At 39.1% G+C, this 27,415-nt stretch overlaps 1 protein-coding gene across 3 annotated transcripts in view; it reads left to right on the top strand.

Annotated features, from left to right (window-relative positions):
- Positions 1 to 27,415, top strand: part of dnm2a (dynamin 2a) — a 54,201-nt gene that overhangs the window by 19,804 nt on the left and 6,982 nt on the right. The window contains exons 9-18 of one of the 3 annotated variants that reach the window (XM_057817472.1): positions 171 to 238; positions 2,133 to 2,271; positions 3,933 to 4,019; positions 4,146 to 4,216; positions 11,098 to 11,149; positions 11,868 to 11,879; positions 14,771 to 14,881; positions 21,381 to 21,490; positions 21,557 to 21,668; positions 27,246 to 27,410. In XM_057817472.1, coding sequence (XP_057673455.1) covers positions 171 to 238; positions 2,133 to 2,271; positions 3,933 to 4,019; positions 4,146 to 4,216; positions 11,098 to 11,149; positions 11,868 to 11,879; positions 14,771 to 14,881; positions 21,381 to 21,490; positions 21,557 to 21,668; positions 27,246 to 27,410 — 927 coding nt within the window. Of the gene's footprint in view, positions 1 to 170; positions 239 to 2,132; positions 2,272 to 2,728; positions 2,868 to 3,932; positions 4,020 to 4,145; positions 4,217 to 11,097; positions 11,150 to 11,867; positions 11,880 to 14,770; positions 14,882 to 21,380; positions 21,491 to 21,556; positions 21,669 to 27,245; positions 27,411 to 27,415 lie in introns of all 3 variants that reach the window. The other 2 variants (XM_057817475.1, XM_057817474.1) reach the window with 2 other exon arrangements.

Consider the following 27,415-nt stretch of genomic DNA (forward strand, 5'->3'; position numbering starts at 1 on the left):
GAGAGGGATGGCAGCGATCATTCGCTGACAGCCTCTCCCAGTAATTATGGATTGGACATCAATCATCAAAAAATGATGAGTTAAAAGTCCCACCATGTAGCATAATGGCAGATCGCTGCTCTTTGTTGACTCAGTTCTACACTTTGTGTTTGCTTCCCCGGGCTTCACAGATTGTTTTTGATGAGAAGGAGCTGAGACGGGAAATCAGTCACGCAATCAAGAACGTTCATGGTGTCAGGCAAGTGAAGCACAACAGCTAAGCTTTCCCACTGTACACACCAAATCTGCCTTGTACACAGGCTTTGCTGACTTCGCAAACATATTATTCATGTTCTTAATGAAGCAATGAGACATGTAAATTTTGAGTTCTTTGTTGTTCCTGTGTCTCGTCACTGCAACTATGCCAGCTGCGTTTTTTGTGCCGAGGAATTCAGTGGTTGTTTTGTTACATTTGCCCTTTGTCTGTATTTGTTATGATCATCATGTAGTTTTTGTTTGAAGATTTAATTGTATCCCCTGGGATTTATTGTTTGTCTGCCACATTGACTTTTTTTCATTTGCAATATTTTCACGTTGTTTGTTTACAACAGTACGTGAGATCTGAACATTAGCACCCCAAAAATAAGATAATTATAAGTAGGGCTACAACGAGAATTCGGTCACCTAAAAAAATGGTCTGTAATATGACTAAAGTTGCGGTTTCGTTTTTTGATCTGAACATTTTAACATAAAACACTCAAATGATAAGTGGTGTGTCAGTAACAGAGTTGGTAGCATCGGAACAACAGATTTTAGGACCATCATAAAATGCAGGACCCCATACCAAAAATGATCATTTTGATAGTCGACTGATTGCTTTTTAAAATGTTATATTTAATTATTTTTGTAATTACTCGGCTTTTTTTTTCGGTATCAGATTGGGACTGGGTAGCGGCAGATTCTCAAAATCTCTTGACCCGGGTGCAGAAATATGCAATCCTTAGTAATAGATATGTATTGGAACTAAAAACTGTGCCGAGAAAAGTTTGTCTATAAATATAGACTATGTAAGTTACCATTTTGAAATAAAAATTGAAAATGAGAATTTTTTTTTTTTTTTTTTGTGCTTTTTATTAAAATAAGCTGACATAAGCAAATCAAAATACAGTTATCCCTTGCTACTTTACGCTGCAAACTTCACGCCCTCATTCCATCGCAGATTTTTTTTTTCAATTAAAAAAATAAATACGGATGAGCTGTCCCGATGCGAAAGTTCCTCTCCCTCCCTCTACTTTTCTTGGTCAAGCAGTGCACTGGAGTTGCTTTTTAAAGTTAACGATGATTGACGGGCGTTAAGGTTTTGATCTTGCCAGAGATGCGTGTAAGCCAAAACTTCAAAGCGCCGCATGCATTAATCATGGTTTAGCTTGTTAAAAACAGTTGCTGTCTTTTTATTTCTTAACAAATGAAAACAATAGTCTTTTTTTATTTTCTATTTAGAATTTATAAAAACATTAAAAATAAATACTACTGTACTGTATATATTGACTATTATATACAGTATGCACGGCGGCAGAGTGGTTGGCACGGCCGCCTCACAGTTCGGAGATCAAGGGTTCAATTCAATCCCGGGCTCCGGCCTTCCTGTGTGGAGTGTGCTTGTTCTCCCCGTGCCTGCGTGGGTTTTCTCCGGGTACTCAGGTTTCCTCCCACATCCAAAAAAACATTCATGGTAGGCTTATATAAGACTCTAAATTGTCCCTAGGTATGAGTGCATGCACAAATAGTTGTTTGTCTCCTTGTGCTCTGCGATTGGCTGGCAACCGATTCAGGGTGTACCCCGCCGACTGCCCATAATTATCTGGGATTGGCTCCAGCACCCTCGTGGGGATAAGCGGCTCAGAAAATGAATGAATGAATATTGACTATTATGAAGCTCAAAAACAAGATTTTGATTTATTATTTTTTTTTTTTTTTTTAGGTCAACTATGTCTTTAAATGATTAATCGACTATCAAAATAGTAGAACTTTTTTTGAGCGCCTACTGCTCATCCATTTGTATTTGTTCACATGTCATGTTACAGCCCTCATGTGTGTTAACCATCCCATGTTTTTGTGTGTACTTGTGCCCTGTCCCCCCTGTGCATCCTCAGAACGGGGCTGTTTACTCCAGACCTGGCGTTCGAGGTCATCGTGAAAAAGCAGATCGTTAAGCTGAAAACGCCTTGTCTCAAATGTATCGATCTGGTCATTCAAGAGCTCATCAACACAGTCAGGCAGTGTTCCCACAAGGTACTGCGGGTGTCCAACATCTCCCAACTTGGCACGGGAACACGGGGCAAGCGCGCAGAATTTTCCCCGCGAGCCCCGTGTTCAGACGGCGCTGTCGTTTTGTGGAGTGTTGTGACGGGTGACGTGTTGTCGTGGTAGTGAGATGTTTCGCGGCCCCGTCTGAGCATCTCTGGGCTCTCCTAGTCGTGCAGCTCAACCCTCAAAAAGCCAGTGAATGATTACAGTTCAGTCCCATTGACGGCAACAATGAGTTAAAATATAATTCGGCCCATGAGCTGCAGCTGACGTCCACCCAAGATGTGTGAAAACCTTTGGCTTGTCCGCCCCGTGCCTGTTTCTTCTCGAAATGACTAACTGAACACCTACTTTCTCTTTTTCTTCTTCCCTTTTACTTCCTTCCTCTCTTTTGCTCTGTGCCACCCAACAAAATGCTCCTAACCTCCGCGGCTCCCTCCAGAACGGGGCTCTTCACCCCTGACCTGGCTTTCGAGGCCATAGTCAAAAAGCTGATCCGCAAACTCAAAGAGCCCAGCCTCAAATGTGTGGACCTGGTGGTGTCTGAGCTCACCGCGCTGACTGTGAAGTGTGCCCTTAAGGTAACCGTGGGACACGCCTGCCGGGAGAACGGCATGGAAAATCAAGCGATGCCTATCTATTAACCCTTTAGAAGAGCACTCGTTTAACTCCTTGGCTTCCATTGACAGCACTAGATGTCCTATCAGTTTTGACTAGATAATGCTGGTATCAAACGATCGCTGTCAGCCCTCACAGTCAAAATGGATTTGACATCTAGTGACATCAATGGCATCTTAAGTGTTAACAGTAAAAAAAAATTCCCGTTCCTACATTTTTAAATAAGACAAATAGAAATAAGAGAAAACTATGAATAAAGGTTAAAGTCGGTTTCATACTTTTACTCCTTGACGTAACCCGACCCAATTCCCATGCCATTTGTGTCCCCAAAGCCGTCCAAGATTTTAAGCACAATTTCACATTTCCTTCAGCCCACTCCCATGAAGTCATTAGCTCATTAAAGTGTCGTTTCTACACCACCTCCACATTGCTTCCTCCCTCTTTTCTTCACGTCTAAATTCCAGCCTTGACCGCCTGCTATGCTTCCCTGCTGAGCCACATTGGCAGACTGACATTTAGATGGACCTGAAGGGATATAGGAAGGGCTGGATATTCTTGTACTGGGCCCTGAAGGCGCTGTGAGCCGGGTTGCTATAGCAATAGTGCTCCACTGCCCCCTTGTGGATAGATGAGGACCCTTTACTGCATCCCGTCAATGCATTTTTCCATTTTATCACTTTCACTTCTCATCCAGTCTTTCAAATGTACACCATCAGCCAGAGATGACTCGCCATATTTCATTAAATTCTTTTTTTTGTTTCCCTAAGATACAAATTTTAAAAGTGTTTCTTTTCTGGCTGATGGTCAAGTGATGGATGTATTCCAAGTATGCCGATTATATCTTTTCTAAAACGCATTGCCCTGAAATGGCACTTGACCGTCTCCTTCCCTTTTCTTTGTTCTCATCTTTGTTATTCTCACTTCTCACTCCTGTCCTCTCTCTATTGGTAAGTTGTACTAGGCTCAACTTGCATGTCTACACTGTTGTTTCTTGAGACAAGCGCTGCATCAGCTTTCTTGTCTTTCAGCTCAATTCCTACCCGAGGCTACGAGAAGAGACTGAGAGAATTGTCACTAGTCACATTCGAGAAAGGGAAGGAAAAAGCAAGGACCAGGTGGGCTAATGGTGAATTTTATATTGTATGATATTTCTTTGCTATGAGCAATTGACAGTGTGTCTCTATGAATGTTTGTAATTGTGATTTCTCTGTCCTAATTGTGATTTTCTGCTTCAAATGAAGGTTCTGTTGCTGATTGACATTGAACTGTCCTACATCAATACCAACCATGAGGACTTCATTGGCTTTGCTAAGTATGCACCCCCAGCCTTTAACCCTATCCCTGCCTACCCATTTACTTACTTATAGCTTGTTTTCAGTGATGCTACGCTTAGTGCAGATTTTAGGTTCCTTAATAGGCCCTCCTCATACTCCAGAATTAAGATGCATGCCAACAATATGTAATATTTCCCCAGATTCTATGGGTGCTAAATTTTGCGAATAGCTGCTCAGAAGATTTGATGCATATGTGTGCTTTAATGGAAAGCAGTCAAGCTGTATTTCTCTCACTTAAGTGAAATGCAACACCGAAAGCCTTTCTTGTCATTCTTGATGAGAGGTATGAGCATGTCAGCATGTGAAAGCAACTTGTGATGTTCAATCTAGCTGTTAAAAAGACACACACTAACACCTCTATTCTCCAGCTCTGTAATTTGTAATGCAAATACCAGCATATATCTCCCAGTCAAAATAGACTGTACATTTATCGCTGTTTATGGCAGCCATTGAGGTAAAAACAACAAAAATGGAGTTTGCCCCTTTTGCTGTCAGGACCTCAGAGATTTTTGGATGGTCACTGCTAAACCTCCCAGTCAAAATAATTGATTTATTCGTGATGATTGGTAGAGGCTTGTGAAATTTCAGATTCTTAGATTGTTTGCGATTCGGTCATAAAAGATTCGAGAACGATTGACAAACATCCAAATTCCGATTACTGAAATATGCCAAATAAAGCGGAACTAAAACACAGTCCGCGCGGTCATCAGGACGCAATGAAGAACGGACCGACAACTTTTGCCGCTAGATAATAAAACAATAATACCTGACTGCAGCCGACAGCCGCTTCAAATAACACCCGCGTTGCTACAAACTACGTCCACATAATGCTACGGTAGATATGACATGTATATTGAACTATATGCAAAATGACGGACTCGGCGGCATCGCACATGTATGGTGAACTAGATGCGAAATGAGAGACTTGCCAGACTTAGTAAACAGCCGCCATCGTAAAGCAGTAGACTTCTCTGAAAGGCTGTTGTAGCGAACCTTCCGAGCGAACCTAATTTACTTTTTATCTAAAATACTCCTAAATCGGCAAAATCTTGACTTGAATCAATCTTTAAATGATGAAACCGTTTTGAAACTTTCACAAAAGGGAAATTATGGAATAACGGGAGCAATTTTAACAACTTTAACGGTTGATTCACAACGTTAAATTAATGTAGTTTAAGCTGCTGATACAGAATGGGGACTTGAGTATTTCATTTACTGTTTTGAACTGTTAACTTAATAGAGAAATAATCGTTTATTTAAGCCTGAGGGGATTTTTGTACAATTTTTGTAACTAATGTACGAAACATTAAAAGCAGCTATTAGCTGGGGGGATGCATCTGTAATCGATTTATAATCGAATCACAGCCTCTGAATCGTAATCGAATTGTTAGGTGCCCCAAGATTCCCACCTTTAATGATTGATGTCTATCAAGTTGTCTCTTGCTCTCAATAGCTCAAGTTTGCGAATGATCATAGCCAGCACTCCCAATCTGGTTGAATTGTCAGTCACTCAGCCCTCCTAGACAAATTGGGTTGGATGTACAATGATCCCTTGCTGCTTCGCGCTCATAGTCCTTCGCGGGTTATTATACCAATTAAAAAATAAAGAAATATAGTGTCCCGTGAGATGTCCCAATCCGATCACACACAGTCTCTCATTCTCCCTCCTGCTACTTTTCTTGGTCAGGCAGTGCACTGGATTTGCTTGTTAAAGTTAACGATTATTCATAGGCGTTAAGCTTTAATCTTGCCAGAGAAGCTTGGAAGCGCTACCTTCAAAGGCGCCGAGTCGTTTAGCTTGTTAAACACTAGCGGTAGTTTGCTGTGGCAACTCATTGTGTGTGGGTATAAGTGCTCTCAGCAGCGTGAGCGGAATTGAGTGGACTCACTCAATGAAGCATTTCATAAAGGGAAGTATTTTACTGCTTTATTCTTGTTCAAAAACAATGGGGTGGGACAGTAACATGTTTAAAACTTATCATAATTATTACATTTGAAGTGCTTAAAAGATATTAGTTAAATTATATGTATGGCGGAAAACACTCAGGTGACCTGAAGTTCCGCTGTGAGACCCCCAATTTGGCCAAATTTTAAAATTGTCCCATGCGCATGTGTGATACATAATTGGAAAGCTTAAAATCGGTTTTCTGGGGGGAAAATTTTTTGAACAGGAGGGCATTTAAAAAAAAAAAATTTAAACAGCGAAACCCTAACTGTAGGTGCGAGCATGAGAAAGCATAATTAAGGACGCCATGATTTTAATGAGATATTATCGCCAACTTACCTTGTTTCGATCCAAAACCTCCAAGTAGCATGTATCACAGAGTGTCAAGACACAGCTGGATTTTTGGGGGGTTTTATGGGTGAAACATGGTAATATAACAAGGGTCGCGATGCAGAAATCGCAGACATCAAGGAGCGGTCAAGATTTTCTTTTTCGTATAATTACGCTTTTAAACGTTTTATTTATTTATTTTTTTCTTAGTTTGGATTGATTATTTATCATCTAAAATATTGGGGAAAATACAACAATAACAAAAAATACAATAATGCGATAGTTATGAGGTATCTATCCGTTACTTATTTACAGACACTATTTTTTTTTTTCATTGTGATGTAATTTATTTAGAAGTTTAAAAAATGCGAGTGAATAATTTTTTTAAGTCTTTTTTTTTTTTTTTTTTTTTTTTTAACTAAATTCTAGACATCAATTAATGATTTTAAGCTAAAAATTAAAGACATTTTGAATAATAAATATGACTTCTTTTTATGTCTGGATTGAAACGAAAGTGGTTGCGCTGTGTCTGTAAATAGGGGTCTTCAGGGTAAAACGGACAAATTAAAAATAGTTGGGGGCGTAATGCGCCATGAAACTGCTATGGCCACATATAGCCATAGTATTTGATACATTGCCAATGGGAAAACCCATTGGCAGTGTATCAAATACTTGTTCTCCCCACTGTATTGTTCTATCAAACACAACAGTTCTTTTGGCTTAAAATACAGCAGTTTTTTTAAAGAGGGGTGCAAGAGCAGAGATTTTTCAGCCTTGTCTGTGTTTTTGGCTATATATATTAGGGCTGTCAAAATTATCGCGTTACGCGCGGTAATTAATTTTTGTAATTAATCACATTAAAATATTTGACGCAATTAACACACATGTCCCGCTCAGACAGTATTCTGCCTTTTGGTAAGTTTTACAGCAAGGCTTTTTGTGCTGTCTAACAGCGAACTCTTGTGGTCGCTTTGCGACATGGTTTATTGTTATCTTGCCGGTTCAGTATGGCTGCAGGACATCTCGGGCTGACGCCTACGTTGTAATGTTGTGCTTATATGATCCTTGGACAAGATTTGTCCGTAAGTATGGTTGTTGTAAATAATGCACATATTATGTTAGTAAGCGAAATGTTATATTTTTTGTATGAGACGCTTTTTGTTTGTTTTGTGAACCTGTATTAGCCTGGCTCTGCCAGACTATTCTCCCTGTATTTTTCAAACAGAGAGAAATAGTCTGGGACCCATCCCATTGACGGCCTTTTCGAGCAGATACAAAATCAATCGACAAATCAGATTAGTTTATTTGCGTGACGTGTTCTTCACGAGCAACGTCACTCTTGCGCGTCGAAAGTCGTCCCTTCAGCAACACAGACGGTGAACGGCAGAGCCGAGAATATGTTCCAATCCACGGTAAAATCAGTTTTAAATGACCAAAAACACATCGACACGAGTCACTGACAACAATCTGTCTCGCGCTAGCCATGTCGAATAAACTCCGCTCTCTTCATATGTTTACTTCCGCGCGCAAGTCCGTCATCCTGAAGTCGCCATTTTACTAACGTCACGTCTGCCCGTCGCTGATTGGTCCACTCCGCTGTCTGTATGCTGTGGCTTGCTCCGCCCTGGAAATTGTTTCCGTGGGAAGGGTGGCCAGACTCAATAGCTGGAACAGCGTTGAGTCTGGTGTACCAGGCTAAACCTGTATAGCGTGCTAAGCTAAAGTTGTTGCTAATGCAATGCTTGTGTACTTTTTTTTTGTAGTTTTACGAAGGTCTAAAGAGGACAATGGTTTGAGGCTATTTTATTAATAAATCAGATGAAAAAGAAAGAAGTCTGATTATTATGGCGTCGTTCACTAGCTGTCTAGCTTTGGAAAAAGTAGACGCTTCGGAGTGAGGACAGCATAGACAGATTTAAATGACAGTAGAGTGAAATGCCCACTACAGTCCTTATGTACCGTATGTTGAATGTATATATCCATCTTGTGTCTTATCTTTCCATTCCAACAATTTATTTTACAGTATATATATATAATTTACAGAAAAATATGGCATATTTTATAAATGGTTTGAATTGCGATTAATTGCGATTAATTACAATTAATTAATTTTTAAGCTGTAATTAACTCGATTAAAAATTTTAATGGTTTGGCAGCCCTAATATATATATATATATATATATATATATATATATATATATATATATATATATATATATATATATATATATATATATATATATATATATATATATATATACTTTGGGGGCAAGGAGGGGCATGTCTGACGTACAGGGTGTTCCAAAATGGTTGAACCCATTCTAAATGCCCATATCTCGGAAACTACTTGATGGATCTTAATGAAACTAAATACACTTTATGTTGAAGGTCATAAGTTTTATTGGTGAAATTTACAAAGAAAAGTACAAATATTTGTTGGTTCAATTACATATTTTCATAAATGTTCAATATGAGCGCTGCCTGTGACTCTGCACACGTCGAGTCTGTATTCGAGCTCTTGCCAAACTCGCTGGAATTTCTTGAAATTTATGGTGCCAAGTCCTAATTTGTTTTGTTTTTTGTGAAGAAGGCATGCTGCACTGTCTTCGGTGACTGAGTCCGAGCATACTCTAACATGCAAAATGCCTTTTCTTTTGAAGTGAACGGCATTTATTAACTTGAAAAGAAACTTGAAACATTTCTACACAAGCTGTGAAAATTTGAGGTCATTCCAACGAAAATTGTCAAAATTATTGGCCTACGAAATGGGGTCAAACATTTTGGAACACCCTGTATGTCTCTTTCCAATGCTAAATCTAAATACATTCAAGACACACACACACACACACACACATAAACAAATATTAATGTAGATAAGCGCCCCCTCTACTACGCGGATTTTCAATTATCGCTCGTGGGCGATCCCCATTAACCGCAAAAAACGAGGGATGACTGTATATCACCATCTACAACAGCAAAGGAGATGAAATGTGAAACCTACCTTTTAGAGGTTAGATTTTGTGCCCGAACCCGACCCGAATGTCGGGTCGGGTCGGGCCCACATTTTAAGCATTCACGTTCGGGTCAGTTCGGGTCGGGCCGCCATGCCGGACTAATAAATTATTTAAAAAAAAAAAAATGGAGAGCAGGCTCTCTGTATTGCGCTTCTGCTTGTGCGTGTGCACGAACGCCGTGGTGTCGGCCGCTTTTATTCTTGTCCTCCCGCTGTACCGTTTGCGCATGGCCGAGCCGCCGCCCTCATTTTCATTTCCTTGTCAGAGAGGCGCGTCCATGTGAGAACAATATCCCACACACTCAGAAATATGTTTAACAAACTTTCCCAGCGTTATTTCGTTGTGTGAATGCTTTGATAATTCTCAAAAAAATATGTAGATTATTTAAACATTAAGAAAACTTGCGTTTTTTTCTGCCAACTCAAAGAAATGAAAATAAATTGCTGCTGCTGCGTTTTTTTCCGCGTCACTCAAAAAAAAAAAAAAAATGGAGAGCAGGCTCTCTGTATTGCGCTTTTGCTTGTGCGTGTGCACGAACGCCGTGGCGCCGGCCGCTCTTTATTCTTGTCCTCCCGCTGTACCGTTTGCGCACGGCCGAGGCGCCGCCCTCATTTTCATTTCCTTGTCAGAGAGGCGCGTCCATGTGAGAACAATATCCCACACACTCAGAAATATGTTTAACAAACTTTCCCAGCGTTATTTCGTTGTGTGAATGCTTTGATAATTCTCAAAAAAATATGTAGATTATTTAAACATTAAGAAAACTTGCGTTTTTTTCTGCCAACTCGAAGAAATGAAAATAAATTGCTGCTGCTGCGTTTTTTCCGCGTCACTCAAAAAAAAAAAAAAAAAAAAATCGGGTTTTTCGGGCTCGGGCCTGCAAATCTAGTTAAGTGATCGAGCTCGGGCCGGGTCGGGCCTCAATACCAGCGGGCCGTGTCGGGTCGGGCTGGATTTTTTAGGCCCGAACTAGGCTCTACTACCTTTACATGTGAAATTTATCATATAATGTGATTTGAACTTTTTTTTTTTTTTTTTTTAAAGTGGGATAGCATTATGGGTCCTAATGTTACACCAATTGATTCACATGATTGACAAAGTGCAATTAATCAATTGGTAGGCTGTACCCAACCTCATATAAAGTAGCTCAGTCTAACCATCTAATAGTTTTCTTCACGTACTACAAAATTACTGACTCTTGGAAAAACAATGTGGTCGAATAACTTAATTGGCTGCTCGGTGTGTATCATAATGCATCCGATAAAGTGATGCGCATCTGCATGGCGAGTGGATTCCCGTTTATTACGCGTTGGAGCTCTGCTGGGGCTCTTTAACCGTTCTTATGACATCACTTTCAGTCTTGACTACAGAAGGTTGGATGATGGTAGCCCCCCAGGGTACAGCAACAACAGGTGCGATGTAGGGGTGTGTCTATGTATTTGTTTGTGATAGACAGTCCTCCTTGTTCTCAAACCTGATTACAATTAATTCTCTCACCAAAACAAAATGGGAGTGGCATGAATGATCTTTTTTGCAGTGTACTTATTGTCTCCTCTTTGTGTAATGGCAGCGCACAGCAGAGGAATATAGCAGCCAACAAGAAGCGGGCCATCCCCAACCAGGTATGTTTCATCGGCCACCTCTGGCGTTTTCACGACTGCCAAGTTGAATCCCACCCCATGACTGATGCCTCCCATTAGCGAGCCTCTTAATTTTACCCGTCTGTAACGCTAATTTAGGCCATGCCTTTTAATCTGCCTTCGAGCTACATGGCTGCTAATAAGATCCCTTGTGTACATTGCTTTAACTAGCAATTGTGATTATTTAGTCTAATGTAGCTGAATTTGTGTTATTTAAAACAGCTGACATTTAGTCAATCCCCAAACCTTGTCTCTCTGCTTTTTTATTTTTTTATTTTTATTTATTTATTTTTTAAATAAATACTTGCAACTAAATTTGCATGTGAGTGTGCGGGCATGTTTTTCCTCTTACAATTAAGCATTCAATGCCCTAATTGTGTAATTTTTGTTTGGTTTACATTAACTCCATTAACTCTCCAGTGTCTTTTGTATCAAAAGCGAGAGCGAGCATGATGGCGCATGTCAGCTGTGCTTTAAACCATGACATAGCCAAATTATGGTTTATGTGAAGTAATTTCTAATTGCATGTAACTCTCTTGCTCTCTCTCCCCTGTTTCTTGTTCTTTTACCTCTTTCCTTTTTTCTCTAATTTCTACCCTTTCTCCTCCCACTGTGCACACCTGCCTGCTCTTCACTTCCAACTTTGGGTTTTTACTACCCTCCTTTTTTTGCTCTAATATCCCCTTCCCCATTATCACAGGGTGAAATTCTGGTAAGTACCCACTAATATCAGCTGTACCTTGCCAAGCAAGGCAGCAGAGGTAAGGTCGAGCAGTGGAACCGAGGCCGTCGCATGCGGTTAAGGCCAGCAGACAAAAAGGAGCCATTGCTGTCTTCGTACTGAGTTGTTTTACCCTTCAACAGCTCGACGTTTTTGGCAAGGTCTTGGAGGAGAAGGTACAGTCAAGTGCCTTGCAGTGACCAGTAATTTGGAACTGCCTGCGCCATCTCGGTTAATTCTTTTATAACAAGACAGTAATTGTCTGTAATTCTCTTCACGCCACTAACATTCAAAGACAAATGTCACATTTGGTAATGTTGACCGTTGACGGCACCGGTTCTCGCTGTCACCTCTGCTGCCTGCCCCCTTTATGCTAGGTGGACCCCGAATGTCCACCTTGTCTCATCCCAGACTTCATTGAGGAGTCCGAGACTTTCAATCAACAACACACATTCATCATATTTTATCTCTGCATGTCACTGAACATACTGAACATAACTTTCATATTCACGCTATGTACAAATATTTTTAATTATGGTTAATTTAAGCTATATTTGTGACGTGCTTTGTGTTACTAATTAAGGTGATGGGTTATCGTTATCAAATTACTGACATTGAAAACCAGTTTAACCCATTGGCTGCAATTCATGGCGATAGACGTCAAATCCATTTTGACTGGGAGAGTTGGCAGCGATTATTCACTCTACCATTCGAAATGGATTGGATGGCAACCATTGAGTTAATGTGATTTACTCCATTCTTGTGATTCATCAGGTTTACATTTTACCTGGGGTTGGGATGTGGGGAAAATGTTTATTCTCTCAGTCACTTTTATTTTTTATATCCTTTCTGCTACCGTGGTACTACGAAAACTACAATTAAGAGGATGCGTAATAGTCAAATCCCAAAAAATTAACATATAACTATATTTGATTGATTTGGCTTTGTTTTGCAAACATTCCTCTCATATTTCAATAATAGCCTAATGAAACAGTAGGTATTGCATTTAAACAAAAGATATGGCGGAAAACACTTCGATGACTTGAAGTTCCGCTCTGAACTCCATTTTGAAAGTTGGCCCAATTTGGCCAACTTTCAAAATTGTCCGATATGCATGTGTGATACATCATTGGAAAGCTTGAAATCTCAATTTTCTGGGGGAAGAAAAATTTTGAACTGGAGGGCATTTTTTATAAAAAAAAAAAATTTTAAACCGCAAAACCCTATCTGGAGGTGAGAGCACGCGAGAGCAGAATTAAAGACGCCATGACTTTAACGAGATATTATCGCGCACTTACCTTGTTTCGATCCAAAAACTCACTGAGTGGCAAGACACAGCTGTGAATGGCCACAGCTGGATTTTTTGGGGGATTTTATGGGTGAAACATGGTAAGATAACAAGGGTTGCGATGCAGAAATCACAGACATCAAGGAGGGGTCGAGATTTTCTTTTAATATATTTACCCTTTTAAACTTTTTTTTTTTTTTTTTTTAGATCGATCATTTATCATCTAAAGTATAGGGGAAAATGCGACAGTAACAAAAAAATACAATTAAGCGATAGTTATAAGGTAGATATCCGTGACTTTTTTACAGACGCCATTTTTTTTCATTGTGACATTTGTTTAAAAGTTTAAAATATGCGAGTGAATAATTTTTAAAAATTTTTATTTTTTTTCTTAAACGAAATATTAGACATCAATGAATGATTTTAAGCTAAAAATGACAGATATTTTGAATAATAAATATAATTACCTTTTTTTTTATGGCTGGGTTGAAACAAAAGCAGTTGCGCGACGTCTGTAAACGGGGGTTTTCAGGGTAAAACGGACAAATTAAAAATAGTTCGGGGTCTTAATGCGCCATGAATCTGCTATTGTAGCATATAGACATATTGTTCTATCAAACAACAGTTTTGACTTAAAATACAGCAGTTTATTTTAAAGAGGAGTGCAAGAGCAGAAATTGCTTTTTCAGTCTTGTCTGTGTTTTCTGCCATACGTATATATCTGAAATTGTATTAGAATACAGTATATATGAAATTTTTTTTTAAAAACAATATTCCATTTCATTTATTTTTACATTTACACTTGCATTAACATAATAATGATGAAATTGATACATAAGCCGATCGTTGACTCGTCGCAAAAATTATCAAGGATCAGTCAACTATATAACTAATAATTTGTGATTGTAAAAATCTGAACAGTTAACCCATTTTGCTTTGCATTTGTGTCGCAATATCTTTCACCAACCCAAAAGACAAACGATTTGAGTTTTGAAAAAGTTATTTTTGTTGCTAGGCAGCCTGCCACTGAAGCTTTTAATGTCGCACTTTCCTGTCCGTGTTTATATTGGCGCCTACCAAGTGTAAGAAGTCTAGTCTACCTGAGCGAGGGATTGATGTCAGTGAATGTGTCCATTGGAAATTATCTGATTTCACCTCCCTCTTTATCTGTTGAGTTCAGTATGAATAAAATGAACTTTTTCCATATTCACTTGGTAGGGTTTCCTGAACATCTACCACTCCGCTCCTCCAGCTTTAAAACCACATTAACCCCACTAACACGCCCCTCTTGTTTAAATGCTGACACTCGCATAGTCGCCTCTTGAGAAACATCTGCTTTTGTTTGGTGGCTTTCTGTGGAGACAAAAAGGACTAATCATGCTTAATACTGCCAACATGTGTTGTCACGTCCACTCTGTGTCATTACTCATATTAGTCATTATTAGGATGTTTAAATGTAATATAAAAAACAGCTAAGGTAAGTTGGTAAGTTTATTCATGTCATTCACATCTCAGTAGAAACAATTCTACAAGTGATATAGATGCTTTTATATTGCCGTGACACAGTTGTTCTGTTCCTCACATTTTTATTTAGGTAATAAGAAAAGGCTGGTTGACCATCAATATAAGCATCATGAAGGGGGGCTCCAAGGAGTACTGGTTCGTCCTCACCGCAGAATCCCTGTCCTGGTACAAAGACGAGGAGGTGAGCAGCATCTTCGAGCGTTTGTAAGTGTGTGTCCCGACCCAGCCTAACCAATGTGCAGACTACTGTTCAGCTGTAACCGGATGAACAGGTAGTCTGAACACTGGGCAGGCGGGGGGGCGAGGAGGCCTCTGATGAGTGGAAGGACCCTGAGGTCAATGTGGCCGCCGCTCGCTCGCTCGTCTACTTGGGACAGAGTACACAAAGATTAAACATTACCTTGAGGCCAACCATAGAGAAGTCACATATGTTGTATTGTATCTTGTATATATGGTGATTCCATCTTGTGCATGCAGTGACTACGTTACGTTTGAACTTTTTAACTCATACGCCGCCATTGATGGTCGAAAACGAGTCAAAGTTGCTTTAAAATTGCCTGTTTTTACATTGACTACACAGTAACTTTAGCGTATTACCACTAATAACACTGAAATTGGGGAAACAGTAAAAACTAACAGCTTTAATGTTTTTTTTTATAAATTAACTCGTATCTGCTAATGACTGGCAGCGAATAATCGTCGCTAGTCTTCCCAGTCAAAATGGATTGGAAGTCAATCGCCGTCAGTGGAACAGAAAAATGATCATTCCATGCCAGTCATCACACTTTTTAATATTATTTTAATATGTATCATTTATTTTGTATTGCTTTTATTTTCTAATCATTTTCTATGAATAAATTCTTTTTATCTTAATTACATGATAATGAAACAAGTCATAAAGTTAAAATGAATAAAACCAAATACTAAAGTTAGGTTTTTTTTGTTGGTGTTTTGTTTCATAGGTCTATATATTTTTAGTATTTAAATGAGTGCACATGAGTCTACGCACACACACATACACAAAGGACTTCCTAGTACTGATAACTCAAAAGTTGATAATAATTGCATCATCACATTATTGCAGAATTATCATAAGGAAATTTGTAAATGTGCTACTTACCAGTTCGTCGTCTTTCCAGAGGCTTTGTGCCCATTTGGTTGACCAAAGCATTGAAACGACACCATGAGCGCCAACTGAACACGTTGCACTTTCTAAACGCTGGCTGCCGTCGAGAGAGAGAGCGAGTGAGCGAGTGGAAGCAAACTGACGTGGCAGGCGGGCTGAAGTGTTCCAGCCGGGATCTGACTTTGGAATTTGCAGGAAATCGTACTGGGTTACGGGGGGCGTGGGGGTTGTGACAGTGCGTGTGTTTGTGCGTCCTTCGGGTTTGGACTGTAGGTCCAAAATCGTTGCGATGATTAGTCCGTGTACACTCAGACATCAGGTAAAATGTTCATTCAGCAGGTATAGGTTGTTGTTTTTTTATGTATATATATTTCGTCTGTGTAGAGTGTCTTGTTGGGTGATGTAAGGTTTGAATCCACGCCACCCACTGCAGACATAAATGCTTCCAGATGTTTCTTCTCACCAGTGAAAGCTGGCACCCTAACCTCCCCCTCCACACTTCATGCTCCTCCTTTTCTTCCTCCCCCACCCACATTGTGCATTTTAAACCAATTTGATGGTGAGAAGAAATGTTAAGGTTTATTTTCACACTTCCGTTGTCTTAGTCTATTATCATCGCCAAATTTTATTTTATAGATGCAACTTCAAATGTAGTTGGACAACTGCAATGGGCTTCATTTATCTAAAGCTTCGATGCAGGGGTCCTCAAACCTTTAGCTCTCATGGCCACATTATCGCTCACAACTCTGATGGGGGGACCGGGGTCAGGTAGGCCGACTAACATAGAATTGTATGACACTGACCAAAATGACTATCAGCAGGCCTCATTGTGTAGTTCAAATGACTAACCTGGTACAGACGTTTTATTACCACACTGGCATATGTTATTTTATTGTTAATAGTGATTTGCAAATGTGAGTACAGTGGTACCTCGTAGGGCTGGGCGAAATGGCCTAAATAAAGTATGTATCACGGTAAATTGAGCAGATTTACCTCGATAACAATAAATGCAGATAAATTTGCCCAAGCGGACTGTTATATAATTTGAAAATCTGAATCAATGCGTGAAATACAAATGAACTGTTTCTCGTTGATTTATTTACCAGATTTCAATTTAACATATTTAAACGATTGTACATGCAGTCAAAACATTAAGTACTGTATATTAAAATTTCTTGTAGACATTAAGAATTCAAGTATGAACATTTATAACAGCTTGTATGACTTGAACAATGTACAACATTATAAAAATCAATACGACGACTGTGCAAACGTCATTGTAACACAAATGACTTACAGTTTGAACAAAACACTTCAAACACAACTTATTGTTACTGGCACTTCAAACGGACAACTTATTGTTAATGGCTGCAGTGACATAATTTCAACACAAGTGTTTACTCCAAGGTTTCAGGTTTTTTTTCCCCAGTGCATTTTTTAAAAGATGCACGCACACATGCATTCCCCGCCCCCACCCCCACAAACACACATTAAAGCTATATTGCTCTTTTGCCAATGGGACTTTTAAGATTTTATCATGGCAGCACTGACACAGAATTAAGCAAGCACATACAGAAAAATAGCTGTGGCCATTAAACAGTCATATTATAAGGCTTCACTGTTGCCTTATAATTTATGCTGAATGCTCTACCCTCATAAAAGATATCAAATCACATACACACATACAGTACTGTGCAAAAGTTTTAGGCAGGACACCTGCCTAAAACTTTTGCACAGTACTGTATATATATTTTTAAATTATTAAATTTATTAGGATCGTGGAAGCTTCCACTTGGGGAAAATATATACATACAGTATATCCTGTATATACATAATAAAAATATACAGTACTGTGCAAAAGTTTTAGGCAGGTGTCCTGCCTAAAACTTTTGCACAGTACTGTACATACAAAATAACATGACATACTAATTGCTAGATGCAATCCGTGCCCAATCCACTCATTAAGTTCAGCCGTCTTGACAAGGTTGGAGCCGCTATGCGACTCCATCACGTTCATTTCATAGCGTTAGCCGCTAGCATTAGCCTGTGGCCTGGCTACCAGCAGAAAGCATCCTCTCCTGAAATTGTGAGAAACAGAGAGGAAACAGGGTGAAAGCCCGTTCGGAGGCCGCCAAGAGTCTACTTAATGTCCTGTGAAAGTTTGGCAACGCTCCCTTTAGCCCGACTCTTTCACGTTTGCTAGTAGCGATAGCCACTAGCGTTAGCCTACCAGGCTTCTGTTTGTTTGAGTTCCTGATAACCACGTGACTTCATATGTAAGCACACTGCTTTCTTAATGGGGAATGAACATAGCCGAACAACACGGTCAAAGCGGGATGAAAAGACTATATCCTTTTATTAAATTACCGTATTTACCGACATGATCTAAATTACGTCGGTCATCGTGAAGAATTTCTGTAACTGTAAATTTTCGGTATGCCGCCCAGCTCTAATACCTCGACGTACGATCGCTTCGACACACTATCTTTTCGATGTAAAATTTAACTCTCCATTTGTTTCTACATCCGGCGACACTCAAAATACGACGATTTTTGACAGCAGGGCAGTTTCTTTATTTTGCTGGAAGACGGACGCGCCGCTGATTTTCTTCTGAAAGTAATCAACACTGGATCCAAAAAGGTTAGTGCAGGTGGAGGAAAAAAAGAAAAGGTGACGCTTACCATTGAAAGGAAGATGTGAATAATAGCAAAATATAATCATGGTGTGTGCATCCATGAACTGGGTCGACAATAGGGCCGTAGAATGTCTATCTCGGCTGGCGGTCCTCCTCCATTCGCCAGTCTTTATAAGTTAAGGTGACAATTCTTACTGTGGTAACATCGCCAAAGAAATCGCCAGCTTCGTCAGGTTTCTAATCATTTATTCCATCAACTCGCCTAGAGTCCGCTGCTGTTGACGCCAGGATCGAACAGAAAGTAAAATAGAGCTCTCCTGCTCACCGTCACGTCAGCCCCGCGGTGCGTTCAGGTACAGCAAAAAAAGTGCCACATTAGAACCCGATTCGTTACATTATTACAGGTATTATAATTATTGCTATTATATTATTGTGATTCTGATCTTTATTTGTTATTTGTTTTGCTCTTTGTAATTGCTATTTGCAATCGTAACAGCAGTATTTATTGAGGATTTAGTATAGGTTTTTGGGCTGTGGAACGAATTAATGGAATTATAATGTATTCTTATGGGAAATCCTGCTCGACACAACGACCATTTCGACTTACAAACAAGGTCCTGGAACGAATTAACTTCGTATGTAGAGGTATCGCTCTGCTTCACACTTGGTTTTAATTTGAAACACCACAGATTAGGGAAATATATGGGTGTGGGGGGGAATTTGATTGATCTCAGTGATCAGCTGTGTCATATTTAATTGACTACATGCAGATGCAAACTAACTACCTTGGCAGATTTTGAACAGTCCTTCTAAGGGATTCATTCTAACGTTGATGGTTCTCAAGTGTTTATTTACACTGTTAAGTTCGCTAAATCGTAAAGATAATAATTATAAATTACGCCTATTGTGCACTCAAATACTAAATTTCATTTTTCGGGCACCCACTAGTTTAAAGCTAGTATACAATGGTTGTATAGCACTTTTTCACCTTCAAGGCAATCAAAGCCCTTTGAAATTGTCTCCTTATTCACGTACTGATGACACTGCATACATACATGGTCACAAGGGAAAGGGGGCTTGAACCCGCAACCTTTGGGTTGCCACGCCCACAACGGTGGATGCCATTGTATATAAACTAGGAGTTAAAAAAAAAAGGCGTACTGCAAGCAACACGTCACTTTTGCTCATTAATATTTATGACGTTAGCAATTGTGGCTAGGTGGGTCAACCTCCCGTTTGTCCCTAATAGTAAATGCATGGAAATAGTGTACAAACGAGATGTTTACAGCGCTAAACCTACCAATTCTGTCTGAAAATGATGTCCCTGGTGCCAAATTCACTGATAAAGATGTGGAAGAACATACAAATGTTCAGTTAAAGAGATGGCTTGTCAAGGGCTGAAAAAGTTGGGGAAAAAGAGCTGACCTGATCCAAAAGTAGCTTTTTTATTGACACCTTTTTCTTGTGTGCATTGCCGTACGCCAATGACAATGACATTCTCCTGTTTTTAAAATGTATCCTTTACCACTATATGCCCTGTCTTTCTTATATATTATATCCTCTAGTTGTCTTACGTCTCTGACCGTTCTTGGGGGTAATTTTCATTGCTACTTTTGTGTAGCAATCACAAATGCTACTCAGTGACAGCCAACGAACACTTTGAATTTTTTCCATTAATAACAAATCTTAATTTCTATAATTTATTTACACTTCCCCCTTACTAAGGTTTTTTTTTTTTTTACAGCAGGAAAGGTAACAACAGTGGCAGTCAGATACAGTTTTAATTTTTTTCAGGTCATTCATTGTCAGACAGAGGCAGCATGGAAAAATGCCACGCTAAAAAATAAGTAAAAATATCAAAATGGCTTACCTCTTCGTCCTCTGTAGGACAATGGCCCCAAACAAAATGTTTACTGCATATGAAATGTGAATGGCTTCACCTTATGGCGTTAAACTGGTGATTTGGACGTCTGCGCAAGTTGATCCATTCTTCACATTCTTTCCTCCCGAGTTTTTGGTTTCGGGAAACGTATGAAGAAAACATCCTTTATATGTCGTAATGTCTAGAGTTGTTTCTACAAGTTCAATAGCAGCAGTGTTTACTTGGCATCTTTTTTTTTGAAAGATTACCGGAGAAAACGAGCAGAAATAAAATGAATTGGATGCAAGGGCGTGTCTAAGTTCTCCCACTTCCGCGTTACGATGGCGTCGTCACGGTCTAAAAATAACATTCGTGCGGTAAACTATTGAGATTGGACGATATGAAAGAAGTATCAGGATTTTGGGGGTATTGGACGATATGAAAAAAATATCAGGATTTTTTTTGGGGGGGGGGGGGGGATGGAGCAGATTATCCAGCCCTCTCACAGATATTCTAGGAATTGAGACTGGCAATGGGAAGTGAAAAAATACAAATTGTTGCTAAGCAATGAAAGTATAATGGGATTATCGGTACTACATAAAGGCAGCCCTAATCTGATCTCACTTAATGTCCCAATTTTTATATATTTTTACTACTGGATTTAAAGAATCTCCACTGAAAACTTTGCATCGTTTAACTTTTTTATAAATATATGAAGTAAATATTAAACAACATAAAATCTTGACTCTGATTGGCTGTTGTCATGCACATTTCTGCTAAACCTGATCAAGGAAATACTCATGGCTGATCACTGAAATTAACCTAAAAAGATTTTCGTGACCAGAAACCACAATCATAAAATTGCCTTTGCTGAAAATTTCTAGTATGCACGTTATGATTCTGACAGTGATTTTGCAAATACACTAAACTTAAATGTTGAATAAGAAAAATTTCAAGCATTTATTCATGAATGATAATTGTTTTTTTTTGTTTTGTTTTTTAATCTAAATTAAGGGTGTCTCATTTTTGATGTACCCGATTATGTGTCGCCCTGGCAGGAAAAAGAGAAGAAGTACATGCTGCCTCTGGATAACCTGAAAATCAGAGATGTGGAGAAAGGCTTTATGTCCACAAAGCACATCTTTGCCATCTTCAACACAGAGCAGAGGTAGGGCTTGTTTGCCATCCTACATCCAACCGAACCTACAGCTTTTTATGTGTCACGTGCGTACAGGAACGTGTACAAGGATTTACGACAAGTTGAACTGGCCTGTGACTCTCAGGAGGATGTGGACAGCTGGAAAGCGTCTTTCCTCAGGGCTGGAGTTTACCCAGAGAAAGACCAGGTTCGACATCCTAAGCATAAATATATTGTTCACTTGATCACTGTCATTGATAGCAATGTATGTTCAATCCAGTTTGATAGGGATGGCTGGCAGTGATTATTCCCTGCCAACCTCTCGCAGTCATAATGGATTGGACATCCATCGCCATCAAAGGCAATGAGTCTGTTGAAAACGACATGAGAATGACAAATGCAATATGTTTAACCTGTTGGGATACAACCAATATACTGTATTGATTAGAGCTGTCCCGATCCAATCACGGGATCGGAAATCTGGCCGATCGTGCCATTTTTCAGAAGATCGGAATCGGGTGATATGGATCGGGTATGGGTTTTTAATTAAAAAAAAAAAATGTTTCCCTGCATCATGCTCGCAGAGCCTCTCACTCCCCCTCCTGCTGCTTTTCTTACTCACCAAGAAGCCACTTGTTAAAGTTAAAGATGAGTGACAGCTTTGATCTTGTCTTGAGAGGCGCCGACTATATGAGCTTGTTAAGCTGGTTAACCACTAGTACTGAGTAGAGGTGTGCAAAATTTCCGATTCTTAGATTATTCGCGATTCGGCCGTGGAAGATTCGAGAACGATTCACAAACATCCAAATTTCGATTATTGAAATATGCCAAGTAAAGCAGGAGTATGACACACTCAGCGCGCCACGCGGTCTTCGGTGCGCAATTAGGGACGGAGCGAGAGTAGCTAAACATCATGCTTCTCATTACCCGGCCCCTCGGGTAACGCCAATGCTCAACTCAAGGCTCTAGCTCAACTCATGCCACGAGATTAAAAAAACAAAACAACAACAACGTACCTGACTGCTGCCGAAAAGCTGCTACAAGCCACATTATGTTACGGTAGATATCATTTATATAGGACTAGATGCATTATAGCTTCGGTATCGTTACCAGCACATCTACAAACAACTAGATGTGGGCGTTGGTAACGGCCGCCATCTTAAAGCAGTACACTTCCCTGCAAGGCTGTTGTTGCGAACCTTCCAAGCGAACCTAATTAACTTTTTATCTAAAATACTCGTAAATCGGTAAAATATTGACTTGAATCTATCTTTAAAATAGTTTTAAAACTTTCACATGTTGAAAGTAGACAAAAGAGAAATTATGGAATAACAGGAGCAATTTTAACAACTTTAACAGTTGATTCACAACATTAAATTAATTGAAAGTAGTTTAAAGCTGCTGATATAGAATGGGGACTGGAGTTTTTTATTTACTGTTATTTTTGTATATTTGTTTACTGCTATATGTTAACTTGATACTGAAATAGTAGTTTGGTTTAGCCTGAGAGGATTTTTGAACAATTTTGGAACTAATGTACAAAACAAATTTTAAAAAATAAAATAAAATAAAATAAAAAAATAAAAGGAGTGGGGTGCATCAATAATCGTTTTATAATTGAATCGGAGCCTCTGAATCGTAATCGAATCGTTAGGTGCCCAAAGATTCCCAGCTCTAGTACTGAGTAAGTGAGGCTTGAGTGGACTCACTCAATGAAACATTTAATCAAGACAAGGATTTTTCGAAGTTGTTTAAAAAAAAAAAAAAAAATCTGTAGGACAGTAACGTGTTTAGAATGACCTTTTTTATTTATTTATTTTTTTTTAAACACTTTTTTCTGACTCGGTAGATTCTCAAAATCAGGTGACTCGGACTCTGTTGCAAAAATATTCGATCGGACAACGGTAGTTATTATTATACTGTACTATAACCAATTAAATGTATCTCTAGTAAGGTCTGAATTAGTGCTTGTAAAGCTAATAAAACACTGGGGGAAACCATTTATAGAAATTATATTATTTAATGTCCATAGAACTAAGCACTGAGAATAGTTGGACTATGAATATTATGAAACTTTATCATTGTTTTCCAAAGCAAAGGCAGATGTTTGCAAATATCTCATTTTGATTCATTACATTAATCAACTGCTTTTATTGAATACTACAGAAATCAAAGAATATTACTTTTTTCCCCCCGTTGTTTTGTCTTATAATAAATGAAAAACAAACAAATGAACAATTTAAAAACTAAAACAAAACATTTACGTTTTTTGTTTAAAAAATGTGATACCGTAATTTTCGGACTATAAACCGCTACTTTTTTCCTTCAATTTGAATAATGTGGCTCGTAGTCCAGTGCCTCTTGTTTATAGATTTATTTTGCAGCAGCGTCATAAGACTGTCATAAGACCGTCATAATTATGACATACTATCATGGGCATTACTGAATGCTTATGACAGATGTCATTAATTGTCATCTGGTAAATTATTACCCCTTTCCCACTGGCCAAAAAACCCATGTCAACCCACTAACAATCGGCTTTTGGTGGCAGTGGGAAAGGTGCAGCGACCCACCTCGACCTGTGTCAATCAACCCGCCAAGCGACCCGCGTTAAAATCACCTCGGCTCTGATCGTCATACAGTGTGAAAGCAAAACCCCAGGTCAACAGTCAACACCCTAATCTACGTGGTGACGTAGGCTCTTACGTTATGCGTCATAACAACGTGCCATTAATCTCCCATTTAACACGCCCCACAACCGTAGTTACGTCGATGCTAACAACAAAGCTAGTAGAAGAAGAATTCACGTTGCCTCAGCACAAGCAGAGTGTTGATCCTTTGCTGCATTTCGACCATTTTGAGGGCAGTAAAAAGCATGAAAACAGAGAACACAAACGGAAAGGAGGCTTCCATGTTGCTCTGCATTGTTTACTTCCTTGAACTGAATGAATTCGGTCGCACTTGTCGACGTTCATCTTAGCGTGGTGACGTCACGTAACCTTACGCACGGCTGAGGAGGGGTGGAGGGTTAGACGTAAGAGTGTGACAATATCTCGATACAGCGATATATCGTGATATTTTGCAACCCGATGGGTTATCGATATGCTCCCGCCAAGAATCGATACTTTTATTTAACATATTGGCCATACAATGGAGTATGGATGCTGTAAACTGCTCAATGTTTGTTGAGCAATTCCTTGGCGGTCCACTAGGGGCGCTCGGGAGTGGCGGTGAGGGTAAAGTGCGCACAAGTTGTCTAGAGAAGAAGAGGAAGCTCAAATGGGTTGAAAAAATAAAAAAGCTCAGAGAACGGTGGAGGAAAAAATGAGAAAAATATTGCTACAAATCACACATGGGGACACGCTTTAGATTTTACACCAACAAGAAAGGAAGTAAGGTGAACAAGGACTTTGCTGTATGCAAGAATTGTCTAAGAAAAATAAGTTTCACTGGGAGCTGGTGACGTAGTGGACACTGGAGTTTGTGAGCTTTGCTTTCATCACTTCAGGTAAGAAAGTTTTGCAATGTAATTGACTTTTTAATTTACATGTATTATTTTGATGACATTTGGTGTTGAATGATATAAAATAAACCAGGACCCTAAACTGGATGAAAATGAATATCGAACAAGCCCACATGAATTTACCGATTTATTTGAGAACCAATTTCCATCTAGTTTACTACACAAACTGGTATTACTGTCATTTTGATACAATAAGCTATAAAAATGGTTTGAATAGGTTCCAAGATATATAAAGTGATGTGCATGATAATTAATGTAGCCTACATATTAAAAATAGGTAATTATTGAATTTTTAATTTCTATACATTCAATTCATATTTTTTTAAATTCAATACTTCCAACACAAAAAAATCAGGATTTCATCTCAAACGCTATGAAGTAGCTAATATTTTTTGTTTTATTTTGTTGTTTTTAAGGTGAGGAAGACTGTGACTGAGCAAGTCTGACATCTTAAATGCTGAAGCAGATAGCGGAAGAGCTCAAACCAAGCAACAAAGGTCATATACGAAGAAAAGACCCACCAATTTTATCATTGCCCCACTCCAAGCTCAACTGCTGACACCCACGGCACTTTTTATTTATGTATTTTTTTTTAAGATTTAAAACTTTAAAGAAATTAAGGGTGCCATTCATCATGATCTCTCCAAGCGATATCAGTGGTCGTGGTTGGTTTCCTCTATATGTGCAGGGGCACAATTTGCAGTAGATTTATATTTTACAGCAATGTTGCACAGAAAAGGTGTCACTGTTTAATAAATGACTTAAACAGTATTTTTTCTATTTTTAAATATCTTCTTTTTTTTTTTCGTTTCAACAGTTGTAGAATGTCATGTATCCAATTTCTGACCAATATATCGATAATCGCTGTATCGTGATATAATCGTTATCGTGAGCCTTGTATCGCGAATCGTATTGTATCGTATCGTGAGGTGCCCTGAGGTTCCCACTCCTAGAGACGGGTGAAATTTTTTTTAAAAAAGACACAGCTTTTTATGTCAATGGGAAGTTGCCAAATGCCAATTGCTAGTGGGTTGCATCGGCTTGGAAAAAACGCGCGTTGACCCACTAGTTTCAGTGGGAAAGTGGCATATGTCACTAATCCTTTTATGTCCAGCTTGGATTGTTTACATCCATTCAAAAGTGAGATGATTTGCCGGATAACACTAAATGACATCTGTTATAAGCATTTATTAATGCTCATGAAAGTGTCATGTCATAATTGTCTAATGACAGTCTTATGGCGCCACTGTCAAATAAAGTGTTGCCAAATACCATAACTAGCAATTAATGAAACAACTGGAAGAGTAACTGAAGAAATAATTAACTCAGAACATGAATTTTGATTTTTATTAACATCTGTAGCGCTGCAATGCATGGTTGGAGGCACGTTGGGCAACAACAGTGTTGACAGCAGGTGGCAGCAGAGGTTGATTGTCTCCCCCAAGGGAGCAGTGATGGCCAAATGAAGCTTGAAGCAATGAAGCTTTGCAGCCAATTAGTTCAAAGCTTCGTGGTGGTTTATTTGGTTTTATTACAGTCGTGTGATGCTGCTATCAAATAAAGTGTTACCGGTTAATATCTTTTGGTGTAAATATCCAATAATACAGTAAGGACAGCTGCAGTTTATAGTCCAGTGTGGCTTATCTATGAACAAATGCCATTTTCGTGCCAATTTTGGTGGGTGGCGGCTTATAGAGGTTTTTTTTTTTTTTTTTTTTAGTATTAAGACGCTCATTTTTCAGTTTTGGGGGTAAACAATGTCTGTAAACATGTAATCAACTATCTAAATAGTTGTTGATTAATTGGATATTCATAGGGTTGTTGATTAGTCGATTATTTTGTGGCAGCACTAACCTGAATCTGGCTTGTCACTTTATTTTAGGAGCTTAACATGAGCTTGTTGTCTGGAGATGAAACTCTTCGAGGCGTGTGCCACGTAGACCATTTGCATCCTGTGCTCCATTTTTATGTGGCCTGTGGTTTAGACCAAAAATAACTTTTGACAGGGCCTTCAGCACTTAAAAAGGCGTGTACGTTTTGTGATTCAGTAATTATTTACCATAAAAAAGTTTTTAAAAGTTAGTTGTGGTCTATAGAAACTTAATATTTATGGTTAAGGCATTGTCAATACTAAACTGTAGAAATAATAAAGACGGTTGAACTGCTTTTGCCTATAATTTTGCATTTTTCTGATTGTGTTTGATCACCTTGTTGTTCCCAATCAATGGTATTGCTTCATTTCGCACTATGTGGCCATGTTAGGTGGAGAACGACGAGGCAGCCCCGGCAGATACCTTCTCCATGGACCCTCAGTTGGAGCGTCAGGTGGAAACCATCCGCAACCTTGTGGATTCCTACATTGGCATTATCAACAAATCCATAAGGGACCTGGTGCCCAAGACAATCATGCATCTCATGATCAACAGCGTGAG

The sequence above is a fragment of the Corythoichthys intestinalis genome, chromosome 16 (assembly GCF_030265065.1).
Source record: "Corythoichthys intestinalis isolate RoL2023-P3 chromosome 16, ASM3026506v1, whole genome shotgun sequence".
Taxonomy (NCBI): domain Eukaryota; kingdom Metazoa; phylum Chordata; class Actinopteri; order Syngnathiformes; family Syngnathidae; genus Corythoichthys; species Corythoichthys intestinalis.